Source organism: Rhinopithecus bieti, unplaced genomic scaffold, assembly GCF_001698545.2.
Source record: "Rhinopithecus bieti isolate Rb0 unplaced genomic scaffold, ASM169854v2 scaffold_6907, whole genome shotgun sequence".
Classification (NCBI taxonomy): Eukaryota; Metazoa; Chordata; class Mammalia; order Primates; family Cercopithecidae; genus Rhinopithecus; species Rhinopithecus bieti.
The window spans coordinates 3,939,998-3,964,768 of record NW_016805647.1 but is presented as its reverse complement, the minus strand read 5'-3'; the positions used below and the strand labels follow the sequence as shown (position 1 = coordinate 3,964,768).

Here is a 24,771-nt window from a genome sequence, read left to right as displayed (position 1 = left end):
CTACCGTTTCAGAAAGAAAGCCTGTTGTTTGCCTTTCACAGCACTGATGGTTGCACTTTGTTTCCATCCACTTCTGCTGACTTAGGTTATTGGCTACTTAGGTTTCTAATAGCCAAAAGGGAGCCAGCCAGCCCCCTACTGCGGTGCTGAAATAGCCTTCAGGCCTGGGCTTCTGCTGCCCTGTGCCTGATAGCTGGGCTACAGGCTTCCCCAGAGCACTCTGGGAATGTGGGGTAAAGCCTCTTTCGAGAAGCCCCATCCATGCTAGGTGGTTCCAGAAGTCTAGATTTCTAGGTCCATGAGCTTATGGGCCACTTTTGCTTTTTGTCTAGAATAGAATGAAGGCATGGGCTTAATAAGCAGTGCTGCATCTTAACTTCGATCTCTCTTTCTAGATGCTCCTGTGTCCTGCTCCATTGCAAATAGTAAGACCGGCAATACCCTAGAGAAGGATTTAGATCTCTTGGCCTCTGTTCCATCCCCTTCTTCTTCAGGTTCCAGAAAGGTGAGTCTTGTGGGCTCCTCAGGATTAAAGAACATTCTGAAATGGGTGATTTTGATATATCTTAATCATAGAACTAAGTCATGCCTCCTTGGTGGAGTTAGACTTTGGTTTTGTTTATTCTTCATTCTTCCCTTAACATTGTGTCATTTCTGTCACAGTCTAAGATTGCTGTTCATGCCATTTTTTTCTCCTGCTCAAAAAGAGTGGGCCCTTTGAGTTGCTTCTACGGAAAGTGTGTGATACTGTGAAGGCTGATACTTGAGGCTAGCTCCTAGGCCTGAGTTACTGCCAGAGAACTGTGGGTAGGAAGACTTGAAACCTTTAATGGCTACCATTCGTGAAATGCCTGCTATGTCTCAGGCATAGTGTGAGGTAGTTTTTGTATATCATTTTGTGTATTTCATTAATAATTTCACATCTTCACCACAAACCTGCAAAGTGGGAATTTTACAGATGTAGAAATATTAGTTCATAAAAGTTATGTGACTAGCCTCTGGTTATACTAGTAAATGACTACACTGGGATCTAAACTCAGTTCCCCCTGCTGCATCATTTGTGGGTTGTTTTGTTTGTTTGTTCCTACCAAATCACATGTTTTGGTGAAGGGAAAGAATTGTAACAGAGCTTAATTATCAGGTGTTTTCAGATATTTCAATGGTAAAAATGTCAGGAAGCTATTAACTTGAACCATGAATTCTTACTGCAGATGTTAGGAACAGCAGAGAGGGAAGGGAGATCCTTAAGGAGACCCCCATGAGAACCATTTCAATTCTTCTCCTGCCCTCTTTGCCCTAAGGCTGTAGGTTCCATGCCAACTGCAGGGAGTGCTGGCTCTGTTCCTGAAAACCTGAACCTGTTTCCGGAGCCAGGGAGCAAATCAGAAGAAATAGGCAAGAAACAGCTCTCTAAAGACTCCATTCTTTCACTGTATGGATCCCAGACGCCTCAAATGCCTACTCAAGGTAGACTTCCTGGGTATCATGGCCATGTGCCAGATAGAGACATGAGGGCTTCCATGCAGGAATTATTGACTGTGACAGAGGACAGTTACTTTGGGGACCAGGATGTCATACAGCAAACAAACCTGAACATGACCAAAGTATCAGCAGATAGAAATTAATGTAACTCAGAGTCATACTTCTGTGGAGTCTGGGGTCACACTTTGGTGAAGTCTAACTCAAGGTCTGGATCTGGACCCTAAAGGGAAAATGACTCAGTCAGCAGCCCATTGGTAAGCCATAGCAGGCCTTGTAGAGACTCTAACTACTTTGCTGTGTAAAGAGCACTGTGAGTAGAGTAATCCTGAGAAATTCCAGCTGGAAAGGGGTAGCCAGGGAGAGTTTGGGCTGACTATGTTTTTCACTCTCATTTAACAGACCTGTATATGTGTTTTCTTGACAGCAATGTTCATGGCTCCTGCTCAGATGGCATATCCCACAGCCTACCCCAGCTTCCCTGGGGTTACACCTCCTAACAGCATAATGGGGAGCATGATGCCTCCACCAGTAGGCATGGTAGCTCAGCCAGGAGCTTCTGGGATGGTTGCCCCCATGGCCATGCCTGCAGGCTATATGGGTGGCATGCAGGCATCAATGATGGGTGTGCCAAATGGAATGATGACCACCCAGCAGGCTGGCTACATGGCAGGTATGGCAGCTATGCCCCAGACTGTGTATGGGGTCCAGCCAGCTCAGCAGCTGCAGTGGAACCTTACTCAGGTAAGCTATCCCTATTTTACTTGGAGCAAGAGTTTTGAGCCTTCCTCAAGTTTGTTTCTCCACTTTGTACCTCTCCACTATCCTTTGAGTCCTTTCCATGTAAATGAGATAGTGCCAGAGACATTGTTAGGTTTGCTTTTTGTTTTTTTTTCCCTAGAAGGTCTGTCTAAAGTCATCCTTTCTGAGGAAGAACTCCTCAGTTCTGTAGAATTCCTGTAGAATAAGCGCAACTGCCTAAATCTGAATCTCTCCACACATTCTCAAAAGCAAAAACAAACATACAAAAAAACCCTATACAAACAATGAATGCAGATATTCTCACAACAATCTCATTTGGTAGACAAGGTTCAAATGGCATGGCAATGGGCATATAAACACCAAATCTAGCAGAGCCAGCATCACAGAGGAGACTGTAAAAACAGAAGATGGAGCAGGGGCCTAGCAGTGATACCACAGATAAAGTAACTCCCCAGAAGGAGAAAGACCTACCCTCATCAAAGACATACTGAGAACAGGTCTGAGATGTGGCAGATTAGAACTCTGTTTACTTGGAGGATCAAAAATAAGAGACTTGAGATATATAGGAGTATAGATAGTAACCTTGGGAAAGCATTGCTTCTCGGGGAGATGGGCATGGCCTAAAAGGAGGAGGTACCCTTTGGAGGACTGGTGGTGAAGGGAAAGAAAGACACGAGAAATGGAAATGAGAATCACAAAATCGAATATATACCTTCCTCCCTCTTCCAAAATAACCACTTCACTAATAAAAGATGGTGCTCTTAATCTAAGAAATTTAGTAAGCCTCCCCAAACCCTCACACCTCTTATTGCTGATTGAGAAAAAAAATAAGACCTTACAAAATAAACCAAACATGGCAGCTGACATTTGTGCAAAACTCCTACAAGAAGAAAATAGAAAATGAAAATCAAAACATTTTACATAATGAATATTCTCCCTCAAAAAGCAGTCATAAAGCAGAAGAAAATCGTTACACTATTTATCAACCTGAATTAAATGTCCTTAAACAAACATTTGCAGATAAGACAAAACACCTTAAATCAGAAATTCAAAAACTTAAAGCCAAAATGAATAAAAAACTGAATGTTGGCCGGGCGCGGTGGCTCAAGCCTGTAATCCCAGCACTTTGGGAGGCCGAGACGGGCGGATCACAAGGTCAGGAGATCGAGACCATCCTGGCTAACATGGTGAAACCCCGTCTCTACTAAAAAATACAAAAAAAAACTAGCCGGGCGAGGTGGTGGCCACCTGTAGTCCCAGCTACTTGGGAGGCTGAGGCAGGAGAATGGCGTAAAAAACCCGGGAGGCGGAGCTTGCAGTGAGCTGAGATTCGGCCACTGCAGTCCAGCCTGGGCGACAGAGCGAGACTCCGTCTCAAAAAAAAAAAAAAAAAAAACCTGAATGTTGTGAAATGAAAGTTTACTGAACTCAGAAAAGAAATTGAAGAAAAAGCCAAAATGTTCTTATAAAGACTGAGTTACAAGTTAGCCAAAGAACAATAGATTGAACTAAAACTATATTTGGCATTGAGGAAAGGCATGAAACAGCCAAGAGAATAAAAACTAAATATAGAAAGGAGTAAGAAGAATCAGATGGAAATTAATATGGAAGTTAGGCAAAGAAAACCTAACGTACATATTTGGAGATGCCCAAAGAAATAAAGACAAAATAAATAAAATATGGGACAGAATTAATGAACTTAAAACTACAACACCAGAAAACTTTCTAGTAATAAAAGACTTGGATATAATAGGGGAAGAGCCCATTGTGTATCAGGGAAAATTGACCCAGAACAGTAAACTCTAAAATATATCCCAGTAAACCTACAGATTTTAAAGAACATTAAAAATATTTAGGGTGGCTGGGCACAGTGGCTTACACCTGTAATCCCAACACTTTGGGAGGCCAGGGCAGGCAGATCACAAGGTCAGGAGATCGAGACCATCCTGGCTAACACGGTGAAACCCTGTCGCTACTAAAAATACAAAAAAATTAGCCAGGTGTGGTGGTGGGCGCCTGTAGACCCAGCTACTCGGGAGGTTGAGGCAGGAGAATGGTGTGAACCCGGGAGGCGGAGCTTGTAGTGAGCCAAGATCGTGCCACTGCACTCCAGCCTGGGCAACAAGTGAAGACTCCATCTCAAAAAAAAAAAAAAAAATATTGTTTAGGGCTCCAACCTTTTCCATATCTCCTTCTCACAAAAATCTGTCACGACAAACAGAAAATACCCAGGTTGACATCAGACTTCCTAATAGCAAAATACAAAAAGAACAACAAGGAGAGTAGTATTTTAAAGACGCTCAAGTATATGCAAGACAAGACAAGCATTTTACAGCCAAGCCAGCCAAGCTAGCCTTCAGGTATCAAGGCTGTAAAAAATAAATATGCAAGAACTCAGGTAGTATCACACTTATAAGACTCTCCTGGGGAATCTAACAGAAGATAAACTTCATCCACCTAAGAGGTGACTGGGGTCATTTTCATTTTTGTCAAAAGAACTGATGGTGAGAATTGAATGTTTAATTGAGAATCTAAGACTAAAACAAAGGTAGTGACCAGAATATACATTATATTCTGACAAACAGATACAACTAAAAATAATGGAAGGAGAAGGGAGAAAAGTTGAATAATAAATATTGTATGGGAAATAAGTACAAGTCAAAGGATGTAATAAGCTGACAAACCAAAACATGGAAGCTTGAATAAGGAAAAAGCAGACCAAGGACATTGCTAAAAAGTATTAGTATAAAGGTAATCACTAAAACAAACGTGGGATGTTCTGAATACCAAGATAATTTTCCCTTCCCTTCCCTTTCCCCTTCCGCTTCCCTTTCCCCTTCCCCTTCCCTTTCCCTTTCCCTTCCTCTTCCCCTATCCCCTCCCTTCCCTTCCCTCCTTTCCTCCCTCCTCTCCTTTCCCCTCTCCCGTTCCCCTCTCCTTCCCTCTCCCTTCTCCCTTCTGCCATTCCCATCTCCTTTCCATCTCCCCTCTCCTTTTTCCCATCCTCCCTCTCCCTTTTTCTTTTCTTTTCTGAGACAGAGTCTCACTCTGTCGCCCAGGCTGGAGTCCAGTGGACAATCTCGGCTCACTGCACCTCCACCTCCGGGTTCAAGTGATTTTCCTGGCCCTCAGGCCTCCTGAGTAGGTGGGATTTACAGGCACCCACCACCACCACCTGGCTAATTTATTTTTTATTTTTTAGTGTAGATGGGGTTCACCATGATGGCAGGCTAGTCTCACAACTTCTGACCTGAAGTGATCTACCCGCATTGGCCTCTCAAAGTGCTGGGATTACAGGCATGAGCCACTGCACCCCGCTGAGAATTTTTAAAAACAGACTACAAAGTACAGAAATACATAAACCACAGTTAAAAAGTATAATATGATGGAATAGACCAAACATACCAGTCATATCAGTAGGAACTACTTTATCAGAAGGAAAAATGATGTTCAAATTGGCTCACAATGCAACATAGTTTTGTACTAGGTACAAAGAAATACAAAGTGATTTACATGAAAACCAAGGCAAGCAATACCAGAGAGTGGTATGGTGCATGTGTACTGCACATGTGCATTGTATATGCTATCTTTATCAGGTTATCCTTTACTTATAAAAAGTATTTTTATGTTTTTGTTTCTCTGTGGTCCAGAATAGTTTATGTTAGTACTGTCTTTGAAGGTTTGTGGAATTCCTGTGTGAAGTTTGTGGGGTCCTATGCTTCCTTTGTAGCAAATCTTTGTACATTTCTCTGGTTTCTTCTATGGAAGTCAATTTGGAAAACTGTATTTTACCTAGATTTTACCATTTCACCGAGGTTTTCAAATTTATCAAAAGTTATGCCAAGCAGTCTCATTAATTTTTTTCAAAGAACCAGGATTTTGATTTATTGGTGGGCTAATTTTTCTGTTTTCCACCTCAATTTTGGTGTATCTTCCATTATGCTTTCTATGGGTCTTGCTTTGTTATTTTCTAGCTATTCATAGTGGAGATTTAATTCGCTTATTTTTCAATTGTTTCATTTTATATTTACAATAAAGTAATGGAATGCTGTAAGTCTGATGTTGAATATGTCAGAGGGGACACATGGAGCCACTTCCAGTGGCTCTGCTGGCCAAAATGTGAGACAATTTGAACATCAAAAGACTAACAACAGTAATGGATTATTGACAGCACTGCAATGGAAAAAAAAAAAAACCCATTGAGTCCATGGTGATATTTTTTAAAAACCCGGATGTGGAATGGAGGGAAAAAAGCCTTCATTTACAGAAGAATGATAGTAATTGGTTAAAAAAAGAACAAAGGATTCCCACATTTGCAAGAAATGCCCTTCAGATTTTTATTAATTATAATGAAAGAAATATAGCCACTTACCTTAGCCAAGTGATCAAATTTACCGGCAATGGAACAAAGTAATAATCATGTTGCTTCCTGATATTTTGTACCTAAGAAAGACCATCGTATCTCCTCCATGGAATCTTGCCAAAAATATTTAACCTGGGACCCAATTATGAGAAGCATGATCCAAACTGTGGGATGTGCTACAAAAATAACCTGTCCTGGGTTTTTTAAAAATGTCAGTGTCAGGAAGAAATAGGAGGAAGTGGTAGGGAAAACTGTTTCGATTAAGGAACTCGAGATCTGAAAATGAAATGCCATGTACATTAGAATATTGTGTTAATGTTAAATTCTGGAGTGTTTCATGGTTTTGTTGTTCTGTTAAAGTGTTCGTTCTTACGAAGCGACCTCCTGACTAGGAGTGAAATTCGCGATAGCTGCCAGCTTTTTTTTTTTTTTTTTTTTTTTTTAAATCTGTGGCTTTGATTGCTCATCAAAAAACAATGTAAGTTTTTATATAAGTGAGAGAGGAGAACAATATGGCAATTGTTAACAGTGGTGAATTTTAAGGAAGAAAGATATATGGGTTTTATTGTACTATTCCTTTCAACTTTTATGTAAGTTTGAATTTACTTTAAAAGTTGGGTAAAGAAAAGAATTTATATCAGCAAATGTTTAGGCTCAGGAAATTCAAGGCATTTTCTCCATAAAGTATTTTCTGTTCACTGCTAGGGGCCAGTCTTTCCATCAAATTCATGAAGGACCCCTGCCCTATCCTGCCCGAGGCCTTATTCCACTGACTTTTCTTCTAGCTCCTTCCCTTCTCATACACTGAAGACACATTAGTCTTTTTTACCCCCTGCCTTTGTTCATTTCGAACAGTCCAGTTCCTTTTTTTCCCCTTCTGCAAATGAAAGAGCCTGCCCAAGCGCTTTCCCTGACACTGACAGTAATAGCTGTGCTGAAGATGAGGCGGGAGCACTGGGGAGGGGGCTTTCCTTTCAGCTTTTAGGATTGGCCAGGCAAGTTAACAATAGGCCCCTTTTATTTACGATGAGGGACTGGAAAGGAAAAAGAGAGGAACTCATGCTGATTTTCTGTCAACTAGATCCAGATGCCAGGATGCCTTCTTTCCCTCCCTGAGCTTTAGTCTCTGTCAACATTGCACTCCCAAAAAGTCATTCATGTACATGGCCTTGAAATGATCTGACTGCTAAGGTCCAGGGTTTACTTCCATAACAGAGTTTCCCTGTGTCTCATTCTCCCCATCCTGGCAGAGAAAGGAACTCCCACTTTGCCTTTTGCACTAATTGGTAGAATGCCCACAGCCTGGTCTGAAAGTCTCCTCTCTCCCTTTCAGATGACCCAGCAGATGGCTGGGATGAACTTCTATGGAGCCAATGGCATGATGAACTATGGACAGTCAATGAGCGGCGGAAGTGGACAGGCAGCAAATCAGACTCTCAGTCCTCAGATGTGGAAATAAAAACAAAACACCTGTATGGCTGCCATTCTCTTCAGCCCTCGCTCTCCCCTTTCCACAGCCTCCATCCCTGACCCCCATCCTCTTTTCCTACCTCTCTGTTTGGTTTAGAAATTGCTCAATAAGTCATTTGGGGTTTGGCATCCTGCCCAGCCACTTCCCAAACATGAAGACCTCTCTGTTGCTTTATGTTGTACATGCCCCATAGCCATCCCAGCGTCCTCCCCAGTCCTCTCCTGGCACCAACACCTTAGAAGTTGTTGGCAGAAGGCACTTAAACTGTGGGAGAAACGTGCACACCTTTGAGTACCTTCCCTCAAGGTTAAAGCTCCTCAGACTCTCAGAAGGGTCTGTAGGTGTTGTGTATTAGGCAAACAGGGGAAAGCTTAGAGGTCCTTCTGTATGTGTTAATAAGCTGTTTCTAAGTGTTTAAATTTGAAGGGGAAGCATCATGTTCTCATGATTTATGGGAATGAAGCAAGTACTGAAATCAAATTAAATACTCCCTGGGTCCTGGGTCAGTTTGACCCTAGCCCTGGGGTGAGGCAAGCCCCCTCCTATGAGGATGAGCAAAAATACTACTCTCTTCACCCTGAGTTGCTTTCCGGATCTGGGGCTTCAGGACTTGCTGCTTCAGTCAGCCTTTATTAGCACCAAAGACTTTATGAAGATCCCACACACAGACACACATCCCTTCCCGCCTCCCACCTGCCTTCAGTAGGATCTGGCTCCGTGGCTGGAGGACAAACCCCTAGAGTGGGAATGCAGAGCTTAACGTGTACTGCTTGTGTGTGCACGTGAGAGTGAGTGTGTGTGTGTGTGTGTGTGTGTGTGTGTTCCGCCTCCCATCCTCTCCCCATCTGCTCTGGGTATTTTTGTTTTTGTTTAGTTTTAGGTTTACAACAGAGAGGAGTTAATTTATCAGCAGCCTAAAACTGTTGTGTTTTTCTTACGGTTTAAAAAATGCCATGTCATTGATAACTCCCTTTCTACCTTCCCTTCTTCCAGTCTGCTGATCACTCTTTCATGCCTATGTATCCAGGGTGCTCTGTTTCCCCACCATTCCCAGGTGTACGAGGCAGAGGGCCGGGACAGCTTTCCTCTCAGTCATTGTTCACCCCACTTGAAAATTCAGACAAGAAAACTTTGCTTAAAAGATTTCATGTGTGGGAACTACAGTTCCTGGCTGCCTTTCTCCTGTGTATGTGTAAATTCCTTAATAAATATTGCAGGGAAGGACTGTTTGCTTGGCCATTACTGTGCGTCACTCTTGGAGGAGGGTGCGTTACACTCAGGTTTTCTGTTTTCCAAAGGCAGTTCTTTCATTTACTGTATTTTGGAAAATTCTGTACTTCTCATACCCAAGGGCGAGGCCCAGGCTCCAGCAGTCAGAAAGGGGGCCTCTCTCCACTGGCATCTAGAGCTGTGAGCTGAGGGAACTCCGAAGATGGGCACCTGCTAGAGTCACAGAACATCAGAGCGGCATGCCTTTCCCCCACAGATGGAGAAACTGAGACACGGAGAAAGGACATGGTTGGCTGATGTCCACTAGAGAACCCTGGGCAGAGCCGGCAGTAGCCTCCAAGTGTCTGGATTTCCAGCCCCTTGTTCTTTCCCTATGCCATGGCAATGAAGTAGTGAATTGAAATTCCTCTCTGCCGAGAGAGCAGTAGCTTTGGCTGGTAAAGGTAACTCACCCCTCTCTGAGCTATCGGAACTGGGCCTTCCAAATCAGTGTCAGGAATCAGAAACAGGACACTCATTCCTGGGGGCAGTACGAAATACAAAGGGAAGAAAGAAGACCGTCTTTAGTCTGTTTCCTTCTCCCTTTGACTCCCTTTCTGCTCTCAACAGATGTGATCTTTGGACCCTTCCTCCCTTCTTTCCTTTGAGTACACGCTTTGAGTCCTTACAGATGTAAGTGGGAGGACAGCTCAGTGACTAGGAAAGTCGGCTCTGGGTCAGGCTGCCAGTGTTCCTATCCCTTCCTACGCTGAGCAAACTACTGAACTCCTGTGTCTCCGGGTAAAATAGGGACGATGGTAATAGGATAATAAGCAGTTCCTGTGGTATATTTAGCACACTATTGGGCACTTAGTAAGCACTCAGGTATTAGCAGGTATTGCATGCCAGATCTGTGTTAGGCAGTAGCTCATTTGACAAACATTTAGTAAGTGTCAGTAATGTGCCAAACACTGTTTTAGGCTCTAGAGACAAAGCAGTGAATAAAAACTCTCCAATCTCATAGGGTAGTGTGGTAGGAGAAATGGATAATAAACAAATAGATTTAATTCAGACAGTATAAGACAAGGGGAGAGAGTGGGTATGGGGCCATTTGGACGGAGTGGTCAGGAGAAGGTTACATTTGGACTGAGACCTGAAGACGCAGCCAGTCCGTAGAGATCTGGAAAGAGTTGGAAATAGTTTGGGGGCATTAGTTTGGGAGTCGTGAGGATACGGGTGTTATGTAAAGCCATGAGAGCGGTTGAAGTCACTTGAGAAAATAGAAGAGAACTGAGTCTGGGAACCCATCAGCATGTAGAGGTTGAGAAGGATGAAAAAGATGAAGCTGAGATAGTTTCTGCTTTTAAGAAGCTCATGGTCTCATGGGGCAGCAAATTTATAATTTCTTTTTTCTGTTTTTGTTTTTGAGACAGAGTCTCGCTCTGTCACCCAAGCTGGAGTGCAGTGGTGTGATCATGGCTCACTGCAGCCTTGACCTCCTGGGCTTACACAGTCCTCCCAACTTCAGCCTCCCCAAGTAGCTGGGACCAAAGGTGTGCACCACCACACTGGGCTAATTTTATTTTATTTTTTTGTAGAGACAAGTTGCCCAGGTGAGTTCCTGTGATCCTCCCACATCGTCCTCCCATAGTGCTGGGATTACAAGCGTGGGCCACTGTGTCCAGCCTGTAATTTCCTATACAGGTGGATAATGGGAGCTGAGGTGAGGGGAGACTTAGCCCAGTCAGGAAACCTTCCTGAAGAGAGTGGCACTTGAGCTGAGTCTTAAAGGGAGAAGTAGCAGTTAACCAATGAATTGGTGTGGAGAAGAATATTCCAGACAAATAGTGTCATGTGAATAAGGATATAGAAACCTACAAGAGCATGGAACATTTTGAGAGGTACAAACATATTTCTAGGGATGATGTGAGTGTGGTGTACTGTGGGAGAGGTGGAGCTGGACCAGGTTGGGGGGCCTTTCCACACCCTATGAAGGAGTTTAGCCCGAAGTATGAGTGGTGGAGAGACTTCGTAGATTTGAGTTTTAGATAGCTCACTCTTGCATCACTATGAACAGCACATTTGAGGAAACAAGACCAGAGGTAGGGAACCAGAAATGGCAAGAGCTGACCTAGGGCTGTGGTGGTGGGGGTAGGGGAGAATGGAGGGGCTTAGAGTAGCAGTTAATGATTGATCATGAGGCATGTGAGATGCTAAAAGGTGTTCCACAAAAATGCTAAAATAAGCATAGAAAAGACTAGATTATATCGCTTCATATCTAGAATATAGTATCTACAAAGTAATCTCTTTGAAAAGTCCTGTAGTAGACCTTTTTCTTAGTTTTCTAGCACTTACCAACACTTATTTTACCATGGAGTCAATTTCTCTGGTATATCTAATAACCATAGAATACTATTTGGGGAAAAGCAACCAGAAGAATTCTTTAGGACAGGAGTATCCTATCTTTTGGCTTCCCTGGGCCACATTGGAAGAATTGTCTTGGCCCACATGTAAAATACTGATAAAATGTGATATCTGATGAGCTAAAAAAAAAAAAAAACATAATTTTTTGTTCTTGTTGTTTTGTTTGTTTGTTTTGTAGAGATGGAGTCTCACTCTGTCGCCCAGGCTGACTCTCGGCTCACTGCAGCCTCTGCCTCCCTGGTTCCAGCAATTCTCCTGCCTCAGCCTCCCGAGTAGCTGGGACTACAGGCGCATGCCGCCACACCCGGCTAATTTCTTTTGTGTTTTAGTAGAGATGGGGTTTCACTGTGTTGCCCAGGCTGGTCTTGAACTCCTGAGCTCAGGCAATCCACCCAACCTCAGCCTCCCAAAGTGTTAGGATTACAGGCCTGAGCCACCAAGCCCGGCCCTCATAATGTTTTATGAATTTGTGTTGGGCCTCATTCAAAGCCATCCTGGGCCGCATGCGGACTGTGGGCCCAGGGCTAGACAAGGTGCTTTAGGAGGTAGAGTTGGGAGGTGTCAGTATTGGATAAGATGTGGGATGGAGAGGGAGGAAGCAGTCAAATCTCCCATGTTTCTAGATTATGTGAAAGAATTTACAGAAGGAAGAGAAGCTGGCTTTTCTCTAGGAAGGGAGAAGTAGATAATTAGGAGTTTGGTTTTGGGCTTGTTGAAATTGTGTTGCCTATGTTATATCCAGGTCTGGCTGACCTGGATTTAAATTGGATTTAAGAGTCTGAAGTTCAAGGAAGAGGTCAGGCTGGAGAAATTAATTTGTGAGTTAGCCCATGGAGGTGGTAACTGATACAATAGGAGATGGGTGGGAATCACCTAAGGTGGGTTTGTAAAATAACAGCAGTGGGCTGGGACAATTTGTGGGGAAATATTTATTTTTAATAGAAGTTAAGGAGGAAAGGCCCAAGAAGGAGAGGAGGTGGAATGGGGATGAGGAGGAATAGTCAGAAAGTTATGCAAAACAAAACAAAACTCTAGGAAAGTACAATGTCAAGGAACCCTAGGAACTATACTATCTAGAAAAAGGGATGATCACAAACATCAAATCAGCAGGAAAATCTAGAGCGAGAAGGATTGGTAAAAGGACTACTGAATTTAGCATTTGGAAACGGTAAACTTCAGTTGGAATGTTAGGGCCAGAAACCAGATTATAGTGAGTTGAAGGGTGGATTGAAGCAGTTGTAAAGTAGAGAAACAGGCTCTATAAAATTAAATAAACCTGGTAAGATTTAAGAATAGAAACAGAGCATGTAAATTCCAAGCCAATAAAGAGGGAAAAATTAGAAAATGCAAATAATCAAAATATCAACCATCCTCTTGTCCCCAAGAAAAGGCAGGGTAAGATTTTTTTTTTTTTTTAAAGCTCAGAAAAGTGGACCAAACTGAATTAAAAAGTAGTATGATTGAAACAAGTCTAAATACAAAAAATACAATGTAAATGGAATAAATAAATTTGTAATACTGACATTGTTAGATTGCACTTTTAAAATCCATTCCTAGCCGTGTGCAGTGGGTCACGCCTGTTCTCCCAGCACTTTGGGAGACCGAGGCGGGTGGATCATGAGGTCAGAGGTTTGAGACCATCCTGGCCAAGATGATGAAACCCTGTCTCTACTAAAAATACAAAAATGAGCCAGGTGTGGTGGCAGGCACCTGTAGTCCCAGTTACTCAGGACGCTGAGAAAGGAGAATCGCTTGAACCCATGAGGCGAAGGTTGCAGTGAGCCGAGATCGCGCCATTGCACTCCAACCTGGGCAACAAGAGCGAAACTCCATCTTAAATAAAAAAATAAATAAATGTAAATAAATAAAAAAGGCCGGGCCAGTAATCCCAGACTTTGGGAGGCCGAGGTGGGTAGATCACGAGGTCAGGAGATCGAGACCATCCTGGCTAACACAGTGAAACCCTGTCTCTACTAAAAAAGTACAAAAAACTAGCTGGGCGAGGTGGCGGGCGCCTGTAGTCCCAGCTACTCGGGAGGCTGAGGCAGGAGAATGGTGTGAACCTGGGAGGCGGAGCTTGCAGTGAGCTGAGATCTGGCCACTGCACTCCAGCCTGGGCGACAGAGCGAGGCTCCGTCTCAAAGAAAAACAAAAATTCGCTATGCGGGGTGGCGTTCGCCTGTAGTCCCAGTTACTGGGGAGGCTGAGGCAGGAGAATCGCTTGAACCTGGAGGCAAAGGTTGCAGTTAGCCAAGATCTCGCCACTGCACTCCAGCCTGGGTGACAGAGCGAGACTCTGTCCCAAAATAAAATATAATAAATAAAATTTAAAAACCCATTCCTAGCCAGATGCAGTGGTTCACGCCTGTAATCCCAGCACTTTGGGGAGCTGTGGCAGGCCAATCACTTGAGTCTTAGGAGTTTGAGACCAGCCTGGGCATCGTGGCAAAAACCATTCTCTAAAAAAATTAGCTGAATGTGGTGGCGTGTGCCTTGGTCCCAGCTCCTTGGGAGGCTAAGGCGGGAGGATTGCTTGAGCCCAGAGGTTGTGGTTTCAATGAGCTGAGATCTCCCCACTGCATTCCAGCCTGAGTGAAAGAGTGAGACCCTATCTCAAATAAATAAAATAAAATAAAAAATAGTAAAATAAAGTAAAATCCATTCCTTCTGGTATCTCGACCTTTCTTTAAGATCACTTTCCTTCACCTGAAGTAGATCCTTTGGAAGCTTCTTTAGTGAAAGTCTCTTTGAGTCGTTCCTGAAGCATAAGGATAGGAAAATGTTTAAAATAAAGGAATGGAAAAAAAAAAGAAAAAAATAAAAAATATAAAAAATAAAAATAAATAAAAGGAATGGAACAAGCAAGATCAGGCAAATGCAAAACCAAAAGTTAATGGGGATCCTTTATATCATTTATATTTATATTTTTAAAATAGACTTTCAGACAAAAAGCATTACAGGTTGAGCATCCTAACCTGAAAACTCAAATCCGAAATGCTCTAAAATATCAGCACTGACACGACACCACAAGTGAAAAATTCCACACCTGACCTCATGTGATGGGGTCACAGTCAAAACTTTGTTTCTTGCACAAAATTATTTAAAACATTGTGTAAAATTACCTTCAGTTGGCCGGGCCTGGTGGCTCAAGCCTGTAATCCCAGCACTTTTGGGAGGCCGAGACGGGCAGATCACGAGGTCAGGAGATCGAGACCATCCTGGCTAATACGGTGAAACCCCGTCTCTACTAAAAAATACAAAAAACTAGCCGGGCAAGGTGGCGGGCGCCTGTAGTCCCAGCTACTCGGGAGGCTGAGGCAGGAGAATGGCGTCAACCCGGGAGGCAGAGCTTGCAGTGAGCTGAGATCCAGCCACTGCACCCCAGCCTGGGCGACAGAGCAAGACTCCGTTTCAAAAAAAAAAAAAAAGTTCCTTCAGTCTATGTGTATAGGATGTATATGAAATAAATGAATTTTATATTTAGACTTGTGTCCTGTTCCCAAGATATCTCATTATCATTATGTATATGTAAATATTCTTAAATATGAAAAAATCCAAAATCTGAAACACTTCTGGTCAAGCATTTTGGATAAGGGATACTCATCCTGTATTAGAAAGAGAAAAGAACTCTATGTAGTAATAAAAGGTTCAATGCACAAGGAAAATATTACAGTTCTAAACCAGTATGCATTCTTAAAGCCTCATAGTACAAATTTATAGAACTTCATGGAAAAAGAATCCATCATAATTGTGTGAAAATTCTCCACCAGGTTTTTTTTTTTTTTTTTNNAAAAGCTGATTCAAAATTTATGTGGAAATGCAAAGGATCTAGAATAGCCATGACAATCTTGGAAAAAGAAAGAATAAATTTGGGCGGGGCACAGTGGCTCACACCTCTAATCCCAGCACTTTGGGAGGTTGAGGTGGGTGGAACACCTGAGGTCGGGAGTTTGAGATTAGCCTGACCAACATGGAGAAACCTCATCTCTACTAAAAATACAAAATTAGCCGGGCATGGTGCCACATACCTGTAATCCCAGCTACTCGGGAGGCTGAGGTAAGAGAATCGCTTGAACCTGGGAGGCAGAGGTTGCAGTGAGCCAAGATGGTACCATTGCACTCCAGCCTGGGCAACGAGAGTGAAACTCCATCTAAAAATAAATAAATACGTAAATAAATGAAAGAATAAATTTGAAAGGATTACACTACCAGATTTTAAGATTTCTTATGAAACTACAGTAATTAAGACAGTGTGGAATCAGTGCAGGATAGACATATTAACCACTGGAATAGAATACAGGACCCAGAAACAGCCCCAGGCACATATTGATTTATGAAGGGGGCAATGCAATGCAATGGATTAAGGGTAGTCTTTTTAAGAACAGACACTGGGACATTAGATAAGCATAGAGAAAAAGTGAAAGTTGACCCCTACCTCATACCATAACAATAAATGAATTCTAGGCCGGGCACAGTGGCTCACAGTTGTAATCCCAGCACTTTGGGAGGCCAAGGAGGATGGATCACTTGAGGCCAGGAATTCGAGACCAACCTGCCCAACATGGTGAAACCACATCTCTACTAAAAATACAAAAATTAGCCAGGTGTGGTAGCACGTGCCTGTTAATCCTAGCTACTCAGGAGGCTGAAGCGAGAGGATCGTTTAAACCCAGGAAGCAGAGGTTGCAGTGAGCTGAGATCACACCACTGCACTCCAGCCTGGGTGAGAGAGCAGGACGCCATCTCAATAAATCAATAAAATACATAAATAAATAAATTCTACATAGATTGTAGATCTAGTGTGAAACTTTAAAAAATTAAGCTCCTAAAAGATAATAGGAGAGACTATCATCACGCCCATGTGGAGAAGCCTTAGGAGTTAAAAAGCACTAATCATAAAGGTTAGATTGATAAAGTTGATTAGATTAAAATTAAGAACATTTATGATTCCACTAAGAGAGCAGAAAGGCTTGCCACAGAGTAAGATAAGATATTTGAAACACATATGATAAAGGCATTGTATCCAGAATATATGAAGAATGCCAGCAAAATAAGAAAAAGACAGTTTATTAGAAAAATATGCAATAGAGACCACAATAGGCACTCAAGAAGACTAACATTGAAGACTTTGAAGAATGACTAACATTGAAGAAATGCTGAATCTCATTAGTAGTTAGGGAAATTAAAACAAAACAAAACACGAGACATCATGAAATACCTACCAGAATGGCTAAAATAAAAGATCATTCTAAGTGTTGACAAGAATGTGGAGCAACAGAAACTAGTAGGAGTGTAAATTGACATGATTACTTGGAGAATGGTTTAATTGTATCATTGGCTAGATAGACAACCCTATGACCCAACAATTCTGCTCCTAGATATATACCAAGTGGAAATAGATGTACTTGAGCATTAAAAGACATGCACAAGAATGTTCTGGAAGCATTCATAATAGCTCCAAACTGGAAACAATCTAGATGCCCAGCAGCAGGAAAATGGATAGATTATAGTATATTCCTGCAATAGAATACTATACAGTAATGGGAATGATCAAACTACAGTTGGCCGGGCACAGTGGCTAAACATAGGACAATAAATCCAAAATCTGTGGTAGGTGCATTCGTATCAGTAAATACCACCAGACCTTAAATGACATCTTTCCCTTCTTGATTGAGCACTCAATATTTTCCTAAGAATTCCTCATGTTTTTTTCCGATGACTATGTAAGTCTCCTCCTCTGTGTGCTTCCTGTTTGCTTCCTAGTGTGATATGTTGTACCCAAAATAAACTGTGACATTCTTAACAAAAATATTTAACCTCAACCTAATCAAGTTTCTAGACCTAACTTCCAGCTTCTAGGAAGATTGAAAAACATTTTTCTTTTCTTTTCTTTTCTTTTTTTTTGAGACAGAGTCTCTCTCTGGGGCCCAGGCTGGAGTGCAGCGGGGCGATCTCAATTCATTGCAACCTCTGCCTCCCAGGTTCAAGCAATTCTCCTGCCTCAGCCTCCTGAGTAGCTGGCACTACAGGTGTGTGCCACCACGTCCAGCTAATTTTTGTATTTTTAGTAGAGACCAGGTTTCACCATGTTGGCCAGGCTGGTCTCAAACTCCTGACCTCAAGCAATCCACCCACCTCAGCCTCCCAAAGTGCTGGGATTACAGGCGTGAGCCGCCACACCCAGCCTGCACCCTTAAATTTTGTATCACCTAAAATCTGTCCATTTTCAATTTTGCCATTTATCCTAAGAATGTCTTTTGATGCTTTTCTTTTTAAACCAAGATACAGTCTAGATTTATGCATTGCATGTGGTTATTATGTCTATTCGGTTTCCTTTAGTTTCGAACAGTGTCTCTCCCCCCCCTTTTTTTTTTTTCTCGTGAGAATGACTTTCTGAGGGGCTCAAGCCAATTAGTTGGTAGAAAGTTCTGTGTTTTTTAATCTTCCTGGAAGCTGGAAGTTAGGTCTAGAAACTTGATTAGGTTGAAGTTAAATATTTTTCTCAATAATTTATCAGTGTATTTTGGGTACATCATATCACACCAGGAAGCAAACAGGAAGTACACAGAGGAGGAGACTTACACAGTCATCAGAAAAAAAAAACCATGAGGAATTCTTAGGAAAATACTGAGTGCTCAATCAAGAAGAGAAAGGTGTCATTTAAGGTCTGGCGGTATTTATTGATATGAATGCACCTACCACAGATTTTGGATTTCATGTCCTATGTTTAGCAGCTGGGCATGTTTTTCATAGAGAAAGCTGAACATAATATTGGCCTATCTATTCTAAAAGCTGAGATGACAGAAATGCCTTTGTATAATGTGGAGAAAGGAATTTAAGAATAATTCTGGAACAAATTACCAAATATGTTTATGTTATCCCTTTTCCCAACCCATCCCTGCCTGGCAGGATCCTGAAGACATTCCCTTTACCAAAGTCTTGAGGCATACTTTGTTCACAAGAGTACTGGGATCATTACAACATGATTTAGTAGGAGTTCATAAAATGTTGGTGAAGTATATTTCCTTCTTCTGTGTTTTTTTTTTTTTTTTTTTTTTTTTGACAGGGTCTCACTCTGTTACCCAGGCTGAAGTGCAGTAACTCACTGCACCCTCAAACTCCTGAGGCTTAAGGGATCCTCCCACTTCAGTCTCCTGAGTAGCTGGGACTACAGGTGTGGGACTACGTGCCCATGCCCATGTAATTCCTATTTTTAGCGTAGTTGTAATGATTCCAACAGTAGCCTTTAACGATGACCCTCGTGCAATTTATGGTATTCAAAATGGATACCAAGATCTTTGGAGGTGGTTAATTGGAGATAGGGTCCTAGATAAATGGCAGATCACTGAGGCCCTACTTGATCTGTATAGGCAAAAATTTATCCAGATTTGGAGGCAGATATCAAGACAGAAATGTAGCTCCATATTCTCTTGCGAGACTTAAGCTAGTTTGCAGATTCAGAGCCTATTCAATAATGGAGGGGCCATGTATCCTGAGGAGGGAGCTGGTAAAAGTGCTGTCAGTACAGAATGTGTATCATTACCATTTTCTTGATAAATGTGTATTACTATTTTTGTCTGGATAGCTGTACACTAGGGAAACTATACAAACACTTGGGCAACAAGTGGACACTAGCTGTTAGCTATTACTAATTCCCAGATACCCATGATGTTATTGTCTGCTTCTCAGAGCTCATATGGGGACCAGGTAATGATGGAGTTTTGTTTTGTTTTGTTTGTTTTGAGACGGAGTCTCCCACTGTCGCCCAAGCTAGAATGCAGTGGTGCATTCTCAGCTCACTGCAATCTCTGCCTCCCAGGTTCAAGTGATTTTCCTGCCTCAACCTCACCAGTAGCTGGGATTACAGGCGTGTACCACCATGCCTGGCTAATTTTTGTAGTTTTAGTAGAGACCAGGTTTTGCCATGTTGGCCAGGTTGGTCTCGCCATTCTCCTGCCTCAGCCTCCCGAGTAGCTGGGACTACAGGCGCCCGCCACCGCGCCCAGCTAGTTTTTTGTATTTTTTAGTAGAGACGGGGTTTCACCGGGTTAGCCAGGATGGTCTCGATCTCCTGACCTCGTGATCTGCCCGTCTCGGCCTCCCAATGTGCTGGGATTACAGGCTTGAGCCACCGCGCCCGGCCGGCTAATTTTTTGTGTGTGTGGTTTTGTTGTTGTTTGTTTGTTTGTTTGTTTGTTTGTTTTGAGATGGAGTCTGGCTCTGTCACTCAGGCTGGAGTGCAGTGGCGCAATCTCAGTCCACTGCAAACTCCGCCTCCCAGGTTCACACCATTCTCCTGCCTCAGCCTCGGGAGNTGCCTCAGCCTCGGGAGTAGCTGGGACTACAGGCGCCTGCCACCACGCCTGGCTAATTTTGTGTGTGTTTTTAGTAGAGACGGGGTTTCACTGTGTTAGCCAGGATGGTCTCAATCTCCTGACCTCGTGATCTGCCCACTTGGCCTCCCAAAGTGCTGGGATTACAGGTGTGAGCCACCACGCCCGGCCATTTTTTGTGTTTTTAGTAGAGATGGGGTTTTGCCATGTTGCCCAGGCTGGTCTCAATCTCCTGACCTCGTGATCTGCCCACTTGGCCTCCCAAAGTGCTGGGATTACAGGTGTGAGCCACCACGCCCGGCCATTTTTTGTGTTTTTAGTAGAGATGGGGTTTTGCCATGTTGCCCAGGCTGGTCTCAATCTCCTGACCTCGTGATCTGCCCACTTGGCCTCCCAAAGTGCTGGGATTACAGGTGTGAGCCACCACGCCCGGCCATTTTTTGTGTTTTTAGTAGAGATGGGGTTTTGCCATGTTGCCCAGGCTGGTCTCAATCTCCTGACCTCGTGATCTGCCCACTTGGCCTCCCAAAGTGCTGGGATTACAGGTGTGAGCCACCACGCCCGGCCATTTTTTGTGTTTTTAGTAGAGATGGGGTTTTGCCATGTTGCCCAGGCTGGTCTCAATCTCCTGACCTCGTGATCCACCCGCCTCGGCCTCCCAAAGTGTTGGGATTACAGGCGTGAGCCACCGCGCCTGGCCTGTGTTCTATTTGCAGCATTGCTTTCACTCCGCATTTTTAGGGGGTACTTCAGGCAACCTATTTCTCTGCTTTTCAGGATTCTGCAAGGGAAGTTGGGTTCCTCTTGTCTTTCCCCTCTGCCCACTTAGGATTCAGCCTTTTCAGGACTCATAAGTCCGTCACCATTCATTTATTTGTTTTCCAGTTTCCAAAAGTTTTTGTTATTTTTCTTCTCCACTCGATGTGTCCCTGTGGGTTCATGCCTCTGGCTTTAAATCCCTTTTTCTATAGTAATGATTTTTGATGAGGGAGCTAAATGCGTATGTTCCAACTACTCCCTTTAAATAGAATTTAAGACAGAGAATAGAAAGGAATAAAGGCCAGGGAAGGAGGCCCTTCTTTTGAGAAGGAATTCAGTTTTCCAGGGAGGGGAATTGTAGACTGAAAGTCTCTCAAAGAAAAGGGCACCTGTGGGATGAAGGTGGGGACTGTTGTCCTGGTGAAGCCCTACATTGTTGGGTACTTTCTCTTTAGGAAAGTCCAAGTTAACTACAGCTTTAATTCTGAATTTCCCTGACTCTCTCCTAAAATTAGCATAAAAACTGCAGTCTGGTTTATTAATTTTGTGGGAGCTTAAGGCAAGAAAGATGAGTGTGGCTTTGTTCTGTCCCATTGTCTCCCAGGAGAGAGAAGGGGCATTAGCTTTGAGTACCCATTCCGAGTGAAACCAGTAGCTGAAAAGTGACCCAAGATCCTGGAGGATTGTTCCAGAGAGGAGGACAAGAGAAGAGCAATAACTTTCTGTTTGCCCTTGTGTGTTAGTGAAGGTTGTTCTTTGAAGAGAAAGGATTCCAGCAAAATCCTAGATGAAGTGGGGTGGCAAGATGACCTATAAACTGAATGAACTCACTAGAAGCAGAAGCTCAGAACCAGAGGTGACTGTCACTCTGAAAGATGATTTCAATTATTGTGTATTTATGTCTTTAACTGTGTAATTGAAGTGTATTCTACATAAAGGAAAGTATACAAATTATAAATGTATACCTTGATGAATTGTCTGTTTATTCATTTTTATTACTAAGAGAAATGTAACTGGCACATTAAAGATGAAATTTCAAGGATGTCATTCCTTGGGATGAGGGTGGTATAGGCTGGTAAGACATGATAACTCACCTTACAAGAACTCCATAACTTACAGGCTTATTGTTCATGCATTCAGTGACTGCCTGGTTTATGTTATCTCAGAAGCAGACCCTAAGGATTGCAGTGCAAGTAGTTTATTTAGGAAACACAGGAAATATCAATAGGGAGAGGGGGAAATGAGACAGGAAAAGGAAGATAACCAATAAAGGATACACTTTGAAGTTAGCTACTATCGCAGGAGACTGGAGCTTAATCTCAGTGAAACTGGGAACCTGCAAAATACAATATTCAGAATTATGCCACCTAGTGGTGAGCAGACCAGGCATTCTCATACCAACTCCCAAATGTCATTGGTTGAGGGCTGTTGGTGGGACTATGGTGGAATGGTCAGTATTAATTCTCAGATATTCGGGGCAGCCCAGCTTCTGGCAGAGAGATGCAGATACTGGCCTCTGGCATTTGCTGGAGGCACTGGAAGTTCTCAAGGATATACACAGGACAGAAACAGCATTGGCTACTGTAACTAAACCTTCCATGATACATCTTAGGAGTATGGATAGTACAGATGATGCGGAGTGCTAGTGTGAATTCCTCCTATGTTGTTTTCAGCATTCTTCTGCTGGAAGTTGACGATCATTATTCATAGAAAATATGTAGGAGGATATATAATTGCAAATTGGAACTGGACCTCACTGTCAGTCTTGATAATGTGAATTTCCTTTTGATTCTATCATGAATCAGTGATGAAAATGGTATTTCTAAAGGGTAAGGCTGGAGATTGTAATGGAAATGTGAACAGTGGTAGTGATTTGAATAAAGTTTACTGATTGTGCACAGGAAGAACCTGGGCATGAAGGTTTAAAGCAAATACCTAACAAAGCTGTTAAAATTGACAATCGTATAAGAGTGGGTCACTGAATTCTCTGTTTCGCAGTTCTGTGATGAGATGGGCAATGATTTCAAGCAGCTTCTCATTTTGTTCAGAAGCTCATTGGTTTTCCCTCAGAAGAATCCCTATTTATCTCTTCAAGATGCTAAAACATCTTTATCTTTCCGGATTACATACCTTTTATAATAGCACGTGCCTAACTGGCACTGGCTATATCACGTGAACAATCTAAATTCAGTCCTGCAAGGCAAGGTTTAAACCAGTTTTCCACTTGAGAGATCAAGTGCATTAAATTACAGTGTTGTGTAACTGGAGTTGTGGGGTATGCCTCTTTATAATGGTGAGTCAGGTTCCTTTTGCTTGAATGATATGGTTTTTAACTCATCTGAACTGAAATGATACGGTTATTAACTCCCTGAAATTGTATTGTTGAAGATTATGAAGAGACACTTAAATGACTTGATAAATGTCTTCATTGGGCTGGGCGTGGTGGCTCACGCCTGTAATTCCAACACTTTGGGAGGCCGAGGTGGGTGGATCATGAGGTCAAAAGATCGAGACCATCCTGGCCAACATGGTGAAACCCGTCTCTACTAAAAATACAAAAATTAGCTGGGCATGGTGGTGTGTGCCTATAGTCCCAGCTACTCAGGAGGCTGAGGCAGGAGAATCGCTTGAACCCGGGAGGCAGAGGTTGCAGTGAGCCGAGATTGCGCCATTGCACTCCAACCTGCTGACAGAGCGAGACTCTGTCTCAAAAAAAAAGAAAAAGTCTTCATTGGGGTTTTCAGAATCCGATGGCAGAGATGAATAGATAAGGAACCCTCTCCTCACCATCTTTGGAGACATGACCAAATAACTTGACACATTTTGAAGAACAGATTCTAGATATTGTATTAGATGTCCTATTGAAATACAGTTTGTTAAACAAAAATTTCTCGTAATTTTGGTTAGTTTATAATTCCATCAGAGAATACAGTTAAGTATGTTGCCTTTACACACTATGCATACTTATAAATTAGGGTTTCCAGTCGTGAAAAATAGAAACACAGAAGCTCATCTTTTTTTTTTTTTTTAAACAGGGTCTTGCCCAGGCTAGAGTGCAGTGGCGCAGTCTTGACTCACTGCAGCCTAGGCCTCCTGGGCTCAGGCGATCCTCCCACCTCAGCCTTCTGAGTAGCTGGGACTACAGGCATGCACCACCATGCCTGGCTAATTTTGTTTATTTATAAAATTTAATTTAATTTTTTTTGAGACAAAGTTTTGCTCTTGTTGCTCAGGCTGGAGTACAATGGTGCAATCTCAGCTCACTGCAACATCCGCCTCCTGGGTTCAAGCAATTCTCCTGCCTCAGCCTCCTGAGTAGCTGGGATTACAGGCATGCGCCACCATGCCAGGCTAATTTTGTATTTTTGGTAGAGATGGGGTTTCTCCATGTTGGTCAGGCTGGTCTCGAACTCCCGACCTCAGGTGATCCACCCGCCTCGGCCTCCCAAAGTCCTGGGATTACAGGTGTGAGTCACCGTGCCTGGCCTTGTTTATTTATTTTTTTTAAGATGGAGTCTCCCAATGTTGCTCAGGCTGATCTCAAACTCTTGGGCTCAAGCGATCCTCTCACCTGAGCTTGAGCCAATCTTTTTTTTTTTTTAATAAGGCCTTTTTTTTTTTTTTAAAAAAAGTTTTAATAAGCAAATTTTTTTCCCCTTTTAAAACTGAAAAAATTTTTTTTTGTTTTGAGATGGAGTCTCGCTGTGTCGTCCAAGCTGGAGTGTGTAGAGGTGTGATCTCGGCTCACTGCAACCTCCACTTCCCAGGTTCAAGCGATTCTCTTGCCTCAGTCTCCCGAGTAGCTAGGATTACAGGCACCCATCACCACGCCCAGCTAATTTTTTGTATTTTTAGTAAAGATGGGGTTTCACTATGTTGGCCAGGGTGGTCTTGAACTCCTGACCTGATGATCTGCCCAACTCGGCCTCCTAAAGTGTTGGGATTACATGTATGAGCCACCGTGTCTGGCC

The 24,771-nt window shown here is 42.8% G+C and overlaps 1 protein-coding gene across 5 annotated transcripts in view; it reads left to right on the top strand.

Moving 5' to 3' along the window:
• SMAP2 (small ArfGAP2) overlaps window positions 1–9,300 on the top strand; it is a 51,439-nt gene extending 42,139 nt beyond the window's left edge. For all 5 annotated transcript variants that reach the window (XM_017873315.1, XM_017873319.1, XM_017873317.1 and 2 more), the window contains 4 exons: window positions 396–505; window positions 1,302–1,467; window positions 1,907–2,223; window positions 7,938–9,300. In XM_017873315.1, coding sequence (XP_017728804.1) covers window positions 396–505; window positions 1,302–1,467; window positions 1,907–2,223; window positions 7,938–8,063 — 719 coding nt within the window. In that variant the 3' untranslated portion in view covers window positions 8,064–9,300. The remainder of the gene's footprint in view (window positions 1–395; window positions 506–1,301; window positions 1,468–1,906; window positions 2,224–7,937) is intronic.
• Window positions 9,301–24,771: the final 15,471 nt, after the last annotated feature.